This window comes from Bombus pascuorum, chromosome 11, assembly GCF_905332965.1.
Source record: "Bombus pascuorum chromosome 11, iyBomPasc1.1, whole genome shotgun sequence".
NCBI lineage: Eukaryota > Metazoa > Arthropoda > Insecta > Hymenoptera > Apidae > Bombus > Bombus pascuorum.
This window is the reverse complement of record NC_083498.1, coordinates 1,491,823-1,510,343: the sequence shown is the minus strand read 5'-3', so window position 1 is coordinate 1,510,343 and position 18,521 is coordinate 1,491,823. Positions and strand designations below refer to the sequence as shown.

At 39.4% G+C, this 18,521-nt stretch overlaps 1 protein-coding gene across 1 annotated transcript in view; it reads left to right on the top strand.

The window, feature by feature from the left end:
* Positions 1–18,521, top strand: part of LOC132911676 (cadherin-99C) — a 114,893-nt gene that overhangs the window by 75,078 nt on the left and 21,294 nt on the right. Inside the window, exons 3-6 of the mRNA XM_060968448.1 lie at positions 4,432–4,497; positions 6,052–6,230; positions 10,258–10,380; positions 15,770–16,033. Coding sequence (XP_060824431.1) covers positions 4,432–4,497; positions 6,052–6,230; positions 10,258–10,380; positions 15,770–16,033 — 632 coding nt within the window. The remainder of the gene's footprint in view (positions 1–4,431; positions 4,498–6,051; positions 6,231–10,257; positions 10,381–15,769; positions 16,034–18,521) is intronic.

Genomic DNA, 18,521 nt, shown 5'->3' with positions numbered 1-18,521 from the left:
AGTGTTATATCTTGTTGGTGAAGAAAAAAAATATAAATAAAAAATAATATAGCATGTGGGTGGCTACCTCCAGCGGGGTGCCAGCTTCGTTTTTTTTATGTTATATCTTTTATGAGGTCTATTGGGTGTTTCCTTTTTAGTCTTCTTGCGATGTTTGTTGTGTTGCACGTTTCAACTGCCAGCTGGTTCGGGTGCGTTTCTATTCTTGTTCTGTATCTTGTTGCGAATCTGGTAATCTCACAGCCGTAATGGCAAAGGCTTACGTACTTGAGGAAATGCGTTCGATAAATCAGTAAAAATTATCGACTGCCAACGGGAATATTTTTTAAACAAAACTCGCGACGTAGTCGCTAACGGCACGTCTTTGTAAATTCGGCTCCGTCTTCATAATTATAACGCATCGTGTTTCTACGTTTCTTAAAATTCCCTTTTTATTTTAGTTTTTCTTTCTTTATTTTTTCTACTTATCTTGTGTCTACGCTTGATACGGCGTTTTATTGATTACAATTTTATTCATGCGTAAATTGTACGGCATGTTGTTAACAGCGGGAACGGAGATATGGGTCTGCTCCTTTAGTATGCACTTTCTAATGCAACAACTTTCCACGAAACGGCCAGGTTCCGACGATAGTGTACACCTTTCTTCGGTGAAAAGAATTCCTCGACGATGTATTACAGCGGTCGCATAGCCGTTGGATTGCCTGTTATCCGGAAGAACGTTTAACTTTCGTGGACTCGAAGCAAAACGACAATCGTTATACATATTTCAATTTGAGCAGAATCTATTCACTGGGTAAGTATCGTGCATTATTTCTGCATTGTATGGAACATGCCATAGGAAATATATCCTATATGTGGGTATATCGTTTAGGACGCTTTAGAGCAGCAAGATACATATATTTTCAACGCAATACGTACGGTTTACGTCATCTGTACACACGCCATAATTGAGCTGAAACGGCATAATTTTGGCGTTTGATATCCTCCTATCGAGCGTAACACCGTTTTTCATGTTCGAGCGACTTCGTTTAACGGTAACGGCAATCTTAGGACTCTCTCGTGTCACTGAGCGCAAGACAAAAGGATTTCTGCACGGTTGTGCACGTTTCTGTTGGATGGGTGACCATTAAAAAATTATCCATTTAAAGATTCGGCTCGGATACGAGACTGGCTCGAGGCTCGAAGTAGGTAACGTGTACGGAAGAGAAGGTAAATGTCATCTAGCGTTTTACCGATCGTAAGAGTAAGTTTCATGATAGAGGAGCGGCGCATCTTCGTTCATCGGGGCTATTAGCGTTCGACGTTAACCTTTCGATGAAAGATTGTAGCCACGAGGCACGTGGTTGGTCGTTGGCGTCTACGACGCGACGCAACTTGCCTATGCGCTCTTCGGATTCCATGATCTCGTCACGAAGTGTCAGGTAAGAATACTCGTGATGCGCAAGGTTGCATCTTGCGTTTTCTCTGTACACTCGTGCCCGTCTCAATTATTAAGAAGTCTCGAACGACCACGTGTAAAATAATATTAAACGTTCCTAATATTTGCAAGTTTCCATACGATGGTGGTCGGGATGATACCGAAACAGAAATGAAATGAAATGCTTTAAGAAGTTGTGTCTTAAGCACGACGGCTATTTCTGTCTATAAACCTGTTACTCTTTTTTTACCGCTTATCGTTAATTAGATTAAAAATAGATATCTCTAAATCGGTGGAATAAATTCTCAGATTTTTTTCTTTAATAAAGCTGCCTAAGCCGTAGAAAGATCGGAAACCTTTGCTAAAAGTAAGAGGGTTAACGCTTGCACATGGAAGGCTTGGATGGTATTACCTGCAAATCAGTTGGGATTGTAGAAGAGCATTGATGCGAAACATCGATCTGTTCGACGAATAAAATCTGTAATTCGTGCAAACCGTTTTATACGTAATACTTTTACAAGTATAGCACACGTATAACTAATTAAATTAACGGTTTCGTGGTTCGGTGTTACAAGGGACTACAAATATTATATATAAGTGGTAAAGCAACGTGTTATTTGTCCCATAATTAATGACATAAACGTTTGATCGCTTAATTTAGCCGATAAAATTGCCAAGACGTAAAATTAATTACTGTTGCCGGTATGAACGATAACAATTACAAAACCAGTTTCAACATGATGCATTTTGAATTCTTAGAGCTTGTTGCAAAGTAAAATTCTGTGCGAGATTGTTGCGATTCAGATGCCACCGTCCGTGCAACTCGATTAATTCGACTAAAAATAGAATAATGGTGAGCTAGCAAGACGTTTCAACAGCTGGGACTTGTAAGCTGCGTCGTCCATACGACTACAGCCGCGGTAATCTCGTAATCTTTTTCTCAAAAGCGGCCGTTTTGTGTCGCTGAGTCACGTTTCCGGTCAGACAGATTTCTTGCACCTGCTCCAGCGATTCTACCAGGGAAGGACTCTTACTAAGTTTTAAAACTCTTAGACCGAAGATATGGTTATTGTACATGAACTTACTTTCACCGTAATTGTCAAGGGAATTTTCTAGTAAAACTTATGAAAATGATATTTATAACGAAATTTCCATGTCCAATGATCAACGATGTAAATATTGCAGTTGGTTTTTAACGAGCGTTTCTGTGATACGTGCCCCTTCTTTCTTTTGGTATAACCGATAACGAAATAACTTTCTCTTCTAAGTTCTCAACTTCTGTAAAATTAAGTTTAAGGAAATACAATAATGTTGCGACCGTTCGCGGAGAGACGCTGTCGCGAGGAAACGCGTCAACGAGAGTCGTAAATTCTCGCTACGATTCGGCTAATCGACGCCGCGAAATGGTCGCTCCCCGCGTTTCGTTTAGGATAACAGGGGTGATTCACTGAATGCAACTTATTCTACGGTTGTAGAATAAATATGTATGTTTGTATCAGAGTAACACTTACAGTTTATATAAGGTGTTGGTTTAAATAGTATCGGAAGTTACCACTAGAATTTTCGAGTTATATCTTGTACAATGTGACTGATTTGGACGCGACCGTACAGAGAGTTTTCGATTGCGACTGATCGGTTAGAATGTTAGATTGCGACTTTACGATGCTTCTCAGTGAGTTCGCTGGACTGAGCGATCGTTGTAGACGTGTTGAATGATTTGAAGACGAAGACGAACTAACTTGATAGTGACGATGCTGTGTCGGAGGTGAGCTAAGGAAGGGTGTGTCTAACGCACGGAATCATCTGATTTGTTGATGACAGTTTTTGGCTGGAGAAGTGAGGGTAATAGAAATTATTTCTATTGGTTAGTAAGACTATCGATGGACTAGGAAGGGTATTAGCCGCCCTCGATGGAAAGTTGGGAGTAGGAGGCATCGCACGTGTGAACACTTAGCGTTCACGTGTTTTCCAGATGCGAACCAGAAACCTTAGAAAACGCTTTCGTGAAAAAGCCCTTGTTTGAGATGAAAGACTTTCGCCAGAGTTTTCTGAGATTTACAGTCAGTCTGCGAGTGTCTTCAAGAGTACGCAATAAAGATGTGCGGGCATCTGGCTGCCATACGTCCGCGAGGTGAGGTCCGGCTCAGGTAGAGAGTCGGCCGACGTAACAAATAATGTATGCGAATCTAGCGATACAAGTTGGCAGCAACAGAACAAGGAATTCGTATCTTCCAAGAATGTTAGATCGCTAAATGGAGGCGAAACCACATCGATAGGTAAAGATAACCGATCTAATTCACTTGCGTATTTACACGAGTGTTTGCGGCAATGTATCTTCGTGATGACATAATATATAAAGGTCGCCGTTATTTAGCCTTACCGTAATTATTTATGACTGAGCCGAGAGCTCGATATGGACCTCGGCAGGGTGTTTGAGCGAATGTTGGAAAGTCGATATCCGGCGGCGACTCCAAGTCGCGTACGAGGTATCGAAGATATGACTGTTTAGTGAGATAATGTGGCCCAAGATGACAAGCGACGTAATATTCCATTGTCAAAGAATAGAGACTTTGTCTAAAGTTGTAAAGGATCTGTCCATGGAGTGGCGAAGGCAGTGATGCATTTCTGATAAGCGGTCTGTGACTGTGATTGTGAACGATCGCGCGTCACTTACATAAGACATAAAAGATATAACTCAGAAAAAAACGAAGCTGGCACCCCGCTGGGGGTAGCCGCCCACATGCTATATTATTTTTTATTTATATTTTTTTTTCTTCACCAACAAGATATAACACTTTACCAAATGTCCACAAGGACAAATTGTAAAATAACCAAAATAAAATAAAAAAAAAAAAAAAAAAAAACTTACATAAGATGAAATAATAGAATTTTACAAAGAGCTTGATACGTATTGGGCGTAAAGTGTTGCGCTATTATAAAATTATAAGACGTAAGCCTCGCGAGATATAACGAACATATTAATCCGACAAAAGACTTTTCTTCGTTTGTTGCAGGCTTATGCGAGGTAGAGTCAGGACAGTCCAATATTATTCTTGACATCGAGGAGAGCAGGGGAGATGGTAAGTTTGCGTTTAATTTAATTTACATTTAACGCCAGGACGATTAATAACGTAGGTAGGAATAATAACTTCCAAATAATACCTAATTATTCTAGCCTTACGAATAACCCTGTTTATTTTACGCTTGCGCTTCCAACTATTTACATACATTTACAACTATTTACATACTCATTGTTAGCGAAACAAAAGTAAATTTCCTCGACTGATCGTTCTCATGTTTTCTCGCTACTTCTTTATTATTTACTATTCGTCGTACGTAACGTCAAAACATAAAAAATAGTAAAAATTTTCGATTGAAAGAAATTGGAAACAGTTAGGCGAAAAGTTAATGCTCTATTAATTTCGCAGGATAAAATGTTGAACGAGAAATTATGCGAAATGAAGGGAAGCGAATCGACGCGATGCAATTAGGGAGCGCTGGATGTCACTAATGAGATATTGCTTGAATCCTCGAGATCTCGCCTAGTTTGCTAAGATAACGTTAATTATCCGAAGTGCGAACAGCAGGCTGAGCACGAGGAAGTCATTTCGTAGCCTCTTACCGATTTTAACGTAGTAGCCGCGTTCTCTTCTAACGGAATAACTTTACAACTGCGTAGACGGGCCGATGAAAAGAAGGAAATCCAAGATTTAACCGTCTTAAAAGTGTTACGTGAGACAGGCGTAAAAAATGCTTAATTGATAGTCTTTAAGATCAATTTTATTGGTAATATAAATGGCAAAAATTTATTTTCACATTTGTATATTATGTGTTTTCATATTCGATGCACATACATATCCATTTTAATGATTATGTCGATTAAACATTTCGTGCTGTGTATTAAACATATGTGTAAGCCTCTAAAAGTTTAATATCTTAATAACTGGTCCGTTGACGATTCTTATCGATCCAAAAGTATTCGTAAGCTTTTTGGACCCACTATGGCTTCCTCCATAAAAGATATAACTTAAAAAAAAAAAAAAACGAAGCTGGCACCCCGCTGGGGGTAGCCGCCCACATGCTATATTTATTTTTTTATTTTTTTTCTTCACCAACAAGATATAACACTTTACCAAATGTCCGCAAGGACAAATTGTAAAATAACCAAAATAAAAAAAAAAACCCAATAGACCTCATAAAAGATATAACTTAGAAAAAAAAAAAAAAAAACGAAGCTGGCACCCCGCTGGGGGCAGCCGCCCACTTGCTATATTTATTTTTTTATTTTTTTTCTTCACCAACAAGATATAACACTTTACCAAATGTCCATAAGGACAAATTGTAAAATAACCAAAATAAAAAAAAATAAACTATGGCTTCCTTCTCTTATTCATAGAATAAATTCTATTGGAGGGTTCTATTATTCGGGTAGAAGACGGCTGTGATTCTACCGTATTATCCATAAAGGATAATAAGTATTCGTAGGACGTTGGAAAAAATGTTATTAGAGGGACTCGTCTAGTTGTGGAATCGACCGCATGAATACGTTACACCCACTAGGCGTGTTTCCTAGACAAATCGGTTAGCACGTTGATCGTTGTAGCGATCGCGGTTCACGGGTTTTCATTTTTCAGCGACCGATCAGAAGACCGTGCCGGAGGAACTTCCGGTATCTGGCGATCCGTATAACGAGACTACGCTGGAGTTGATCTTTCCTGGAAGACAGCCTCGTTTTAAACTGAATGGAAAGAAGCTGCAGCTGTTGGATCCTCTGGATAGGGACGATGAAAATCTCTCGCACGTTGTTTTTCAGGTAAGACAAATTCTTACCAGACTTGGTTATTTTGGATAAAATGGATTTTTCAACGGAGCATTAGGTAGGCTACTACTTTTGCGCTTAGCGCGGTCCTGTGAAATTAAATTTGTCGAATCTATTATCTGCGTTTTGCGTTACGTAATCGGTAGTTGCCCCCTTCGTGTGTCGCAGTGTTTATCTCGAGAAAGCCACGTATATTTCTCTCCGATTCGTTCCGAGCATGTAACCAGACGTGTTTCCGATCCTGGATAACAGAAACGATCGATCAAGCACGTACGTGTTTTCCAAATGCACTATTGGCTGCTCGTGAAAAGATTACTAGACCGATGTGGAGATGATTCATTTTTTGCTTAGTACAAGCGGTACTAAGTGGTCTTTGCTCGCATGAAACAATTCTTTCTCGTTTATTCTTATTCTCATTTATCTGCAATAATAACGTTTGCTGATCCTACCATCTATGGAATGGGCGAATAAAGCAGCGAACTATTTCTAAACGATTCGAGATATTCGTGAAAAATTCGTGACATTTCAACGTTATAAATGTCAAAAAGTTAATTTCACTCGTAATCGGTCCTATCGAAGTAAAAACCTATCCCGACTCATTTAAAAACCGTTTGATCACCGTTAGGATGAACTCGATGACGAAAAACTCGATACCTGAAATCTGGTTTTTGCTGTTATTCTCCAAGTGTCACGTACCGATCGGATAAAGAGACCATTTAAGAAATGCTTCGATAAACTCTTTGATTTGACAATCGCTAATGTTGGTGATCGAATGCACGATTTGCGGAGAAATTCTCGTTATCGTAAATAACACACGGTCAATCTTCGGTCGATCGGGTGAAAAACGACGCTCTCGTTGCGAAAGGTTTTTGCGCGGAAACTGGTGGTAGCGCGACGGTTTCTACGCTTGGCGCTGTCTCGTTGCATTTTCTGCGAGATTCAAGAAGAGCGCTCTTTCGTTCTTGAAAAAGAGTCTCGTTACTCGCCCCCGGAATTTTTTGCTCCTCTCCGCAGGTAATGAACTTACCAGCGGGGACAAAACCGGAAGCAACGGTCCTTTCGTCGACTTAATTTCGCTCAGTTTCATTTTTATCGCGGTATGCTTCGTTGACCTTCTGAACGGTTATTTAACGGCGACTGTTTGCTCTTAACGATCGCGTTCAGCTTCCGATAGAACTTGAGTTTTTATTTCATTTCATTTCTAACGAACGTGTCACGTAAAATAATAATGAATTTAAGGAGAAAAGGAACTTTTATTTTTCTCTTTTGTTTACAATACACTTCCGAGCTCTAGACGTGACCGTTCAAGACTATCTGACTGCTCTACTGCTCTTACTGAGGAAAACTCAGTGTGGGTGTTCCCTTTGGAATTCAGAACGCGGATTCGTTGTCCACACTTTTTGGTGGAAAAGTGAGGGTAATGATCCGCGATGCCCATTGGTAAATGAATTAGGTAGTAAAGACAAGGAGAGCTAGATATGGCTCGTGGGCATCCTTGTTCATGGGAAAACTCTTATCTTGCCAGACACCCGCTTTCTCCGTATTAGGTAAGAGCGTGCAACAAACATAAACCGAAAATGTTTACGTGAAGGAAACTGAAACTGAACAGATTCGGTTTATGTCGTCTTCCTAGGCCTGTTGCGAGTTAATAGAACAATAGATAGGTCTTGGCGTCCGGACTACGGGGAATCTCGCAAGGACCGTCACATCTGGCGTGCCACATGGTAAAAAGGAAAATTGATTCGTGACAAACGCTTCGTCCAACGTTCTGCTCTGACGCGTGAATTAACGTGTATGTGTGGTATGGAGGACAAGAGAATTTGATCATAGAATCGAAGTAATCAAACCGCGGAAAGTAACGAATTCAAATAAGAATTAATCGAATACCAAGTATGGCATCGAGTGTTTGAGATATAGTCTTTAATATCTTGATATTTGTTAGTAGGAAAAGTAGTGTAAAATCGGTGACTCTGTACAAACATCCGAAGGAAAATCAGACTATTATCGAATTTGTAAATTGAAATTGCATAGTATACGATGCCGTTCTTTGTAGCCATATCGGCAGCCGGGAATGCACGTTGTCTCTTATGACACTGTGGTGCGAGGAATGTGAAAGGTCTAGAGCAGCGTTCTGATACAACGTTCAGTAAGAGATTGCTCGTATTTGCCGTTTTCGCAAATTGACCGTATAAAATCCAGTCGCTTGAAAATCCCGCGTCCACTTTGTCTTTGTTTGGTAAGCGATAGAGAAAGGAAGATCAATTCAAATTCTAGCAGTCTTATCGATAATTATCGTAATGGCGTAAACGACGAACGTAGAAAATCGCGAGACGATTAGATCATAATCTGCAAATGGCACTCTCGCGTGGATTTCTTACAATTACTTATCGTTAGCCTATACATTGCGTATTTTTTTTTTTTTTTTTTAAATAGTTTATTTAGCCAATATTTGATTTTTTGTACATTTTTGAGATTCACAATAAACAATGAATTTGAGTATAGTGTGTTTAGGCAAAAGTACCGATACGCGTCGGTACGACGTAGCCATGGTCTAATATGTGTCGTGGATTTTCCGTTTTTGCGTTTATTTTTTTGTTTTTTGGGTTTAAGTCGCATTGGCGCGTGATTTTTGTGTATTCTTGTGTGTGTTGTATTTTGTCCTGAAACTTGGCCGCAAAACAGGACTCCTATATATTGCGTATTTTTTTTTTTTTTTTTTTTTAAATAGTTTATTTAGCCAATATTTGATTTTTTGTACATTTTTGAGATTCACAATAAACAATGAATTTGAGTATAGTGTGTTTAGGCAAAAGTACCGATACGCGTCGGTACGACGTAGCCATGGTCTAATATGTGTCGTGGATTTTCGGTTTTTGCGTTTATTTTTTTGTTTTTTTTTTGGGTTTAAGTCGCATTGGAGCGTGATTTTTGTGTATTCTTGTGTGTGTTGTATTTTGTCCTGAAACTTGGCCGCAAAACAGGACTCCTCGGTGTATTACTTTTATGCGTTGTGGGATTTGGGGGGGGGATGAGAGGAAAGGGGAGGGGGGTGTTAAATTATATTATTTACAATGATTACAGTATTTACATATTTACAGTACTTACATCTAGGTTACACGGTGGTAGGAATGGTCTTTTGTCGAATTGGTAGTTTTCACTTATATTTTCTTATGGGTTTGGAATCCACCAATATTTTTTTGTGTTTTTTCTGTGTTTGTCTTTAGTGTCTTTTTGGGGGAGGGCCATGTTGTACCTCCACCTGGTGTCTGCAGTCAGTCCGTTTAAGTTTTCCTCGTATATTACTGTTGAAGTGATCGTCACTTCTGAGAAAACTCTACATCTGGTCTTCGGTTTCTCAAGCGCCTAAGGTCTTCGAAAGCGCATAGACAAAAGAATGCGTCGAGGAAAGACCATAAGCGGTACACGTCCGACGTTGGTTTCGGCAGTTGTTTCAGTCTCAGGGTAACGTTGCTAGCGAGAGGATCTGGACCGGCTTACATAGTACCACATATTTTGTAATTTACTATTCACAATATATATACTTTCAATACCTTGCAGTTTGCCCACGCATTTCTTTAATTCCATCCACTGAATAACCTTAACAATTACGGTATCGTAAAAGCGTTTGTATCGATCAAAGTTTTTCGTAAATTTGTCTGTATACTATCGCGAAATATTAACGAGTATCCCGATGTGACATCGCTTGTGGCTGCTTCTCAACGAGAGATTAACTCGATAATACGATGTGCTGACAATACGATAATAAGGATTAGATTAATGCGAAGAAATATAAAAACTTTTAACGCTGGGCTCGATTACCGTAAACGTAGGTATGTTGAGGATATATCAGAATTATCATTTTGTATCGAGCGATGTTGGTAATAAATTTGAAAAAGCAAATATATTTAACCATGGAGCTACGGTATTTGTCGGTATATTTATATCAGAATATTTACATGTGAAAACGTAAAACGTATGTATGCAGTAATTTAGTATAAGGTAATTTTCGTTCTCTTTCCAGTTAAGCTGTACGGTGAAGCAAACGAACAAGAAACGGACCATACCGGTGATTGTGCGAGTGTCAGATATAAATGATAATGCGCCAAAATTCATTAACACGCCATACGAGACAACAGTGCCAGAGGTAAGTCGGCATAAAGTATTCCATCTTTTCAAGCGAAAGAATTTGGTGTCCAAGTACCTTAATTCTACTAAAAGTACACGTGATTAGAGAAAATAAGGTGTGAAATTTGATACACGTAGCGTTCGTGTCACGTACATATAGAGGAAAAGTCAACTCGATCAAAGTTAATCGATTCGATGATATTCAGGAAATTTCAAATTACCGACATCCAGTGGGGTAAAAATTTATTGATCGACAAAGAACGAGAAATCGGTGAGTTGGTCGTGCTCGAATGATTTGGTCGATCATTAGCCGCAAGAATATAACGAAATAAGCAAAGCAGACTTTCCTTACGTGAGAATCACATTTAGGATTTATAAAGTCTCGTCGCACAGACTTGGCGACGTTAAATGAAAAGTGAAGGAATCGTCATAAGGAAATGTTGAAGTGATCGTCACTTCTGAGAAAACTCTACATCTGGTATTCGATTTCTCAAGCGCCTAAGGTCTTCGAAAGCGCATAGACAAAAGAATGCGTCGAGGAAAGACCATAAGCGGTACACGTCCGACGTTGGTTTCGGCAGTTGTTTCAGTCTCAGAGTAACGTTGCTAGTGTCACGTAAAATTATGCAAAAGAACAACAAAAAAGAATAAAAAAAAAGAAACTTTATTTTTCTTCTAACACTTGGTTTTACAATCTACTTCCGAGCTCTAAGCGTGACCTTTTAAGACTGAAGCTCTTATGATTTTTTACTTTCGATCGGATCCGATCGCTTTCTTTTGTTATCCCTCAACATCCCCACCGTCCACGCATTTGCCAGGCGTCCGCGGCCGTTGCCACGCGCTCTTTTTTCTAGAGCCTTCGGTGGAAGGACCGTTGGGATGTTGATGGTTCATTAGGCACTTCAGCGATATACATTGTCGCCGAGTGCCGCCACATCTTTATCTCCGATTTTAAAGTGAGCCGGTCGTGACACTAGCAAGAGGATCTGGATCGGCTTACATAGTACCACATATTTTGTATTTTACTATTCACAATATATACACTTTCAATACCTTGCAGTTTGCCCACGCATTTCTTTAATTCCATCCACTGAATAACCTTAACAGGAAAGAAAGACAAAATAATCGATGCGACACGGTCGATTCTAAAGCGTATCGTGTTCGAATGGTTCGACGATATTAAAATTGCAAATGTTTCGGAGTCGACGAACCCGCTACGTGATGGAATTCCCGTCGAAATTAAAAGTACTACGAGTGCAAATTGCATCGACGGATTTCGTAGTATAAGCGCTATTAACGATAGGTTTATCCGTAATGTTAGCTACACACGGACGTTTCACGACTTACATAACGACGAGTAAAGATAAAAATAGATACTTATTACTAATGGAGTTAATACTATGTAATTACGTAACAGGAATGACCTACAAGAGCGAGTAGTATTGTGATTACAATAAATCGAACGCGCGAAGCTCTCATCGAATGAGAAATATGCATTTCATAGAAATCGAGAAACTAATTACTTTAATTACGATGCTCAAAATTTGTCTACGCTGCGTTACTAGAAAAATCGATCTATCTGTGAAATTCGATGTTTCCGAAGATGCTTACGACAGAATGTCTGTCTAATCGATCGGCGGCAGGAAAGAAATCTATATTCCGCGTTATTTAAAACTAACGTTAAATGGAATTTTTTAAATGGAAAGTTTTTCATCCGAAGAAGAAATTTTATGATAACGCCGAAGAGGCAAACACAAAGTTTACGAACGTATAGGGACGATTTCGATTTGAAATTTATCGAAAAACACGGGAACTGTCGGTCTAGATTTGAAAGTTGGATGTGCCGGTTCCCGGGGGTGGTCTGCACGAGCCAATTAAATTATCCAAGTTGTCGACGAGTCATCCAATATCCCACTGATTACGTATTGGAAGGATAAATCTCGTAGGCAAGTTATCTGGTAACAGCTGGAAAAGTAGATCGCTCTTTCAATCTATACCAGATACGTAGCAGTCGTCGGAAATTTCGTCACGACCGTGTCAGAGAGAAACGAGAAGAGTCGGCAGAATTCTCGTGGCGCGGATTCCTTTTCTTTTCTACGCTAACGGACCGTTATAATAGGAATGGCGCGCATCTCGCGAATACCGGTTGATCCAGCCAGATGCCACAGCACGCACTGGCATGCGTTTGCTCTCCCTTCGATTCCATGTTAATACTTATTTTAATGAACTTGCATTTTACGATGGTGAACAAGCATGCTATCGGGCTACATCTGTAGAGGCAACGCATAACGGTACATTGAAACTGTCCACGGCTCGTTCGGCCGTTAAGCGATTCGCGTGGATCGTTACACGCGACACGATCACGGGGATATTGTTGCAACAAATGGTATTTCCGAGCGCGTCTCCGAACAAACAACAGACGAGCACGAGCCTGGTTTCTTTCGTTTGGTAGTTGATCGATGAGAAATGCTCGTTCGAATTTGCACTCGTTTCTAGCCTAAACCATCGGTTCTTGCTGAGATGCGACAATCCTCAAAGTTGGATAAACGGTTTTAAGTAGGTGCCTCTATGATGGAAAAATTTTAATACAAGTTTTTTTTTTTTTTTTTTTTTTAATAGTTTATTTAGCCAATATTTGATTTTTTGTACATTTTTGAGATTCACAATAAACAATGAATTTGAGTATAGTGTGTTTAGGCAAAAGTACCGATACGCGTCGGTACGACGTAGCCATGGTCTAATATGTGTCGTGGATTTTCGGTTTCTGCGTTTATTTTTTTGTTTTTTGGGTTTAAGTCGCATTGGAGCGTGATTTTTGTGTATTCTTGTGTGTGTTGTATTTTGTCCTGAAACTTGGCCGCAAAACAGGACTCCTCGGTGTATTACTTTTATGTGTTGTGGGATTTTGGGGGGGGGATGAGAGGGAAGGGGATTTTAATACAAGTCTGCGCGTTCTAGTGTACATAGTACCGATACGTTCTACGTGCATACTTGTCGATGTTTTATGAATGAACTCGGTGAATCATTTATCCCGCCGTATTAACGTTGGTTCTATTTAAAGTTCTGCATTCGTATTAATATGAATGAGTTTCATTTGAATTCACTTACGTTTAGTGGATGTTGCGCGGTATATAATTTATCGTCGATGCACTTTCACGCTGTAAGATAAAGTGATATTTGGAATTCGATGAAATTTCAAAATTTAGCCAAGTACATGGTCTTACCGATGAAATAATTTACAACAATACCGTTGCTTTCACCGTTTTTTTCGTAACCGCTATTTTCGCACAACAGCTTGTTCGTTATATAATTTCAATTCTCTCTTTCATTGGTTTTGTTGGAATTAAGCAGGATCGGATTTCGAAACGGTACCCATTATCTTGAAGCATGGACTAATTGATCGATGTCGATAACGTATTTACGTATATAATTAAACGCAACAGACAGGAAAATCTTGATAATTGCTCTTTTAACGCAAAAAATTGAATGAACCGTTAGAAGTAGTAAAAAAGCTTAAGTACAGATAATTAGTATAAGGATTGTCATTGAAATAATTAGCTGCATTATTCCAAATAAAAAATACAAATATTCAACGTTATCCTAAAGTTAATTAAATCTTTATATCCGGTTTTGTATTCTCTCTTTCCTCAACGAACGTATTTTATTGTATTTACCGGTTTCTTACGTTCGATAGATGCATAGATTCAGATGTACGATTAGGAACGAAGAAAAAGGATATCTCTGTAGCTACAGTAAAAATCAAGGACGCACACTCCGAAGCAAAAGACATCAAAGCAGGTGTTCCACAAGGAAGCGTCCTAGGACCCATACTATACACACTATACACGGCCAACATTCGAACAACTACCAATAGCAAAATACTGACATTCGCGGACGACACAGCCGTGCTAGTCAGGCACACTAACCCTGTAACAGCAGCCACAATACTACAAGAGCACATCACAAAAATAGAAAAGTGGCTACAGGACAAACAAATCAAAGCAAACCCTAACAAATGCAACCACATTACATTCACATTGAGAAAACAGATAACACCAAACATCTTCCTGAACGGCACGCAAATAACACAAACAAGGCAAGTCAAATACCTTGGACTTCACATAGATACACACTTCACATGGAAACAGCACATCAAATCAATAATAGACAAGATAGCAAGGAGACAAATGCACTGGCTAACAAGCCGAAAATCCAAACTAAGCACAGAAAACAAACTGAAAATATACAAAATAATCGTAAAGCCAATCTGGACATACGGAATTCCACTATGGGGAACAGCAGCAATGAGCCACATAAACAAAATAGAAACAATCCAAGCCAAAATCCTTAGAAAATGGTAAACGCACCGTGGTACGTTAGAAACGAGGACATAAGGAAAGACCTCGGAATACCAACGATCAAGGAGGAGATTACTAGATTCGCAACAAGATACAGAACAAGAATAGAAACACACCCGAACCAGCTGGCAGCTGAAACGTGCAACGCAACAAACATCGCAAGAAGACTAAAAAGGAAACACCCAATAAACCTCATAAAAGATATAACTTAGAAAAAAAACGAAGCTGGCACCCCGCTGGGGGTAGCCGCCCACATGCTATATTATTTTTTATTTATATTTTTTTTTCTTCACCAACAAGATATAACACTTTACCAAATGTCCGCAAGGACAAATTGTAAAATAACCAAAATAAAATAAAAAAAAAAAAAATCTCTGTAGCTACAGTGGCTGACGATTATCTCCGAATTAATACATAGACACGTTGCCGTATCAATGCGTGACACGACCTATCGGTCGCAATTGCAGAATCGTAGGAGTTTTTTCGCGTTGTTCGCGATCTCCGTTTAAACTAATTAATCTACCATGGGCACAAATAGCCGGCCGATTTTCCTAGAAGAGAAACGGAGAAAGCTGAATCGTTCCCGTTGATAATCGGTCGTGGTAACCGCAAAAATCAACCGCACCTCCTCAGAGATATTTGTTCGTAAGTTCGCATTGCGCTACACTCGCCTCCACACAACCGTCGAGCTAATCAGCTAAAACCAGCATGAAAATCCACTCGCGGTTCGCGTCAGGATAGCCTGATATTATCGCGAGGTTTATCGAAAAGCCACGAGTCTATCCTACGACAAATTCTGTGAATTATTTCCACGTAACGTCGTGGGAACAGCTGCACGCTATAATTTCGTTTAGCTAAAAGATCACAGGTCTGTAATAACGGTGAAATTGGCTATTCTGATTTACACGGGAATGTTTCAAGAATATGATTTCTACTTAGATATATCTATTTTATTATTTATTATATATTATTTACTCTTACTAATAGCTGTACTGTAAAAAATATTTTTTAAGCAACTATTCCATCGAATTCCGTATGGTTTGGTCGTAGTTAACGCCAGTTGGTTCGACCATCTTCAAAAACGTGGTGGCCGTGGACGCGGATGCCGGTGTGAACGGCATCGTGGAATACTCAATCGCTCCTGGTGACGGAACTGGCATTGGCAACAATGATGGAGTTGGTCGAAATAGAATAACAACGGCTGACGGATACGGTTATTTTAGCATTAACTTACCTCATCAAGGCCAAGTTACTGTTAACCGTACCCTGGATTTTGAAAGAACGCAACGATACCTCGTCACTATTTTGGCATCGGTAAGTACCTATTCTTTGGCGATCCGATAAAATCAGCAATCGCAGCGATTTACACGTCACAAGTATCTAATTGTCAGGTAATTTTAAAGTAATTCTCACTCGTCATCGTGCCTCACACTCTTTTCCATTAAATTCGATACTCCGATTCTCCGAGTCTGCTTCTGGATAGAAGTCAATTAATTAATTAGAAAGATTAATCCACATGTTCGATACAGTGCAGTGGTAAAAATGCGTTAACGAGGCAGCAATTACAGCTATGTCGTTATTTCTGACATCGATTGCGCATAACGATACTCGTACGAATATAGATCTCCCATCGAATTCTTTGAACGCGATCCCACTTATTATAGTACCTTTCGTTACGTTAGGACTAAGCCATTCCCGACACGATTCTGTTAAACAAGGGATTCTATCAAGTTCTGTAAAACATAAAAGATATAACTTAGAAAAAAACGAAGTTGGTACCCCGCTGGGGGTAGCCGCCCACATGCTATATTATTTTTTATTTATATTTTTTTTTCTTCACCAACAAGATATAACACTTTACCAAATGTCCGCAAGGACAAATTGTAAAATAACCAAAATAAAATAAAAAAAAAAAAAGTTCTGTAAAACTAGTTCCCGTAGTTCCGAATAGCCAAACTATATGCGAATACACGATATGATTTGCACCGATGTATTTTCTGGCTTTCGGGTTAGAGAGATATAATTTGTCTTTGGAAATCCCGGTAACCATTGGTTATCCGATCGATTTGCAAAGCAGCGGTCTCGATAACCTCGGCTTCCAGGTTATTTGTATAGGCCCGTCGCGTCGTCTGGAATAGTTACGCTAGCTGCTAACGCCGGTGGTATTCGAAAATAACGCTTGCCAACCTACCGAAAGCTTTATCCAATATCAAAGCAATAGAATTTAGTGCATTTGCGAATGCAACGCATTTATGCAGCTATATATTATACTTGCAGTTGCTGGAGCTACTTGCAATGAACGATCAAGGATGTTTAATAGTCCCTTTCCTGGACCATTTTAAAGTCCCAAAACACGTTCGACGATCGTTTTTACTTAGGTATTTCGTCTATTTTGTTCAAGAAGCTTCGCTTTGATATTCCTGTTTCTTTCCTCGTATACTTCACAGTTACGTTTCTGATTTTTCACTCGCTGTTTTTACAACTCGCCACCGCGTATCGATAGTTTATTTTTCGAAAATTATATACATCGAAATTTTATAAATCGATCGGATATATCTTATCGAAAAATCGTCGAGTAAGGAACGTTATAAAAAATCATCATGTACTCGCGAGTAGTGAAACCGCATGAAGGCCTCTATGTGGTTTCCATTAGGGTAATTAGGTATTTTAAAATATTTTCTTAATTTAACGGTAAATCAAGATGTTGGATAGGAAGGAAGAGTGACTTTACGAGAACAGTCATCGGTCAGTTAGTGTGTGACGAAAGCGTAAGAAAGGACTCGATGAGTCATCGAGACGAGTCATCTATCGATCCTCGGATGATATTCGTATTAGCACATCAATTTTTCTTACGATTACTAAAATGTTTGCGTGGTCTTCCATCATTGCGGATACAAGAATAGAAACGCACCCGAACCAGCTGGCAGTTGAAACGTGCAACATAACAAACATCGCAAGAAGACTAAAAAGGAAACACCCAATAGACCTCATAAAAGATATAACTTAGAAAAAAAACGAAGCTGGTACCCCGCTGGGGGTAGCCGCCCACATGCTATATTTATTTTTTATTTTTATTTTTTTTCTTCACCAACAAGATATAACACTTTACCAAATGTCCGCAAGGACAAATTGTAAAATAACAAAAATAAAATAATAAAAAAAAAATTTTCTCAATTTAGCGACGTGGCACGACTGTAGGCTAGTCCTTTACTCCCTATACCGTTTGTCAAATATTACAATTACACATTAATTTGTAACGTATGAACTAGGTGTAAATTATGCGATACATATAGTATACTGGCTGTTTGCAAATGACTATTACTTTGTATACATATACCAAAGGTATTTAGATACGCGCATCTCACTAGCAAAATACTCTACGCCGGCGAAGAACTTTTCGGGACAGTGGCAACAATAGTACTTATACTGTTTGTTAGAACCTTACGTTGAACTGGCAGGCTTATCTTTAGCTTGGTGCAATAACAAATGCGTGACCTCGATCGTCTTAATTATCCGGCCACGACAGCGAGTACTCAACCGACGTTTCATGGTATCCGTATCGATCAAGATGGATAAAGTGCGTAAAGAATATCAATCGATGGCTGTCTTGTAAATGTCAGCGGTTGGGCGGCTCGTGGACTAGGCAAACAAAGAAACTCACGTTACAACCAGGTATCCGTGAGTGGAACTCGGTAGGTAGCGAATATGGCAGGACTTATATGCATTGGTGTATGCACGTTTGCAGATGCAACTGGGCAAGGTAGGATAGTCGCCTCGCGGTATTAGTCACCGTTCGACTCGC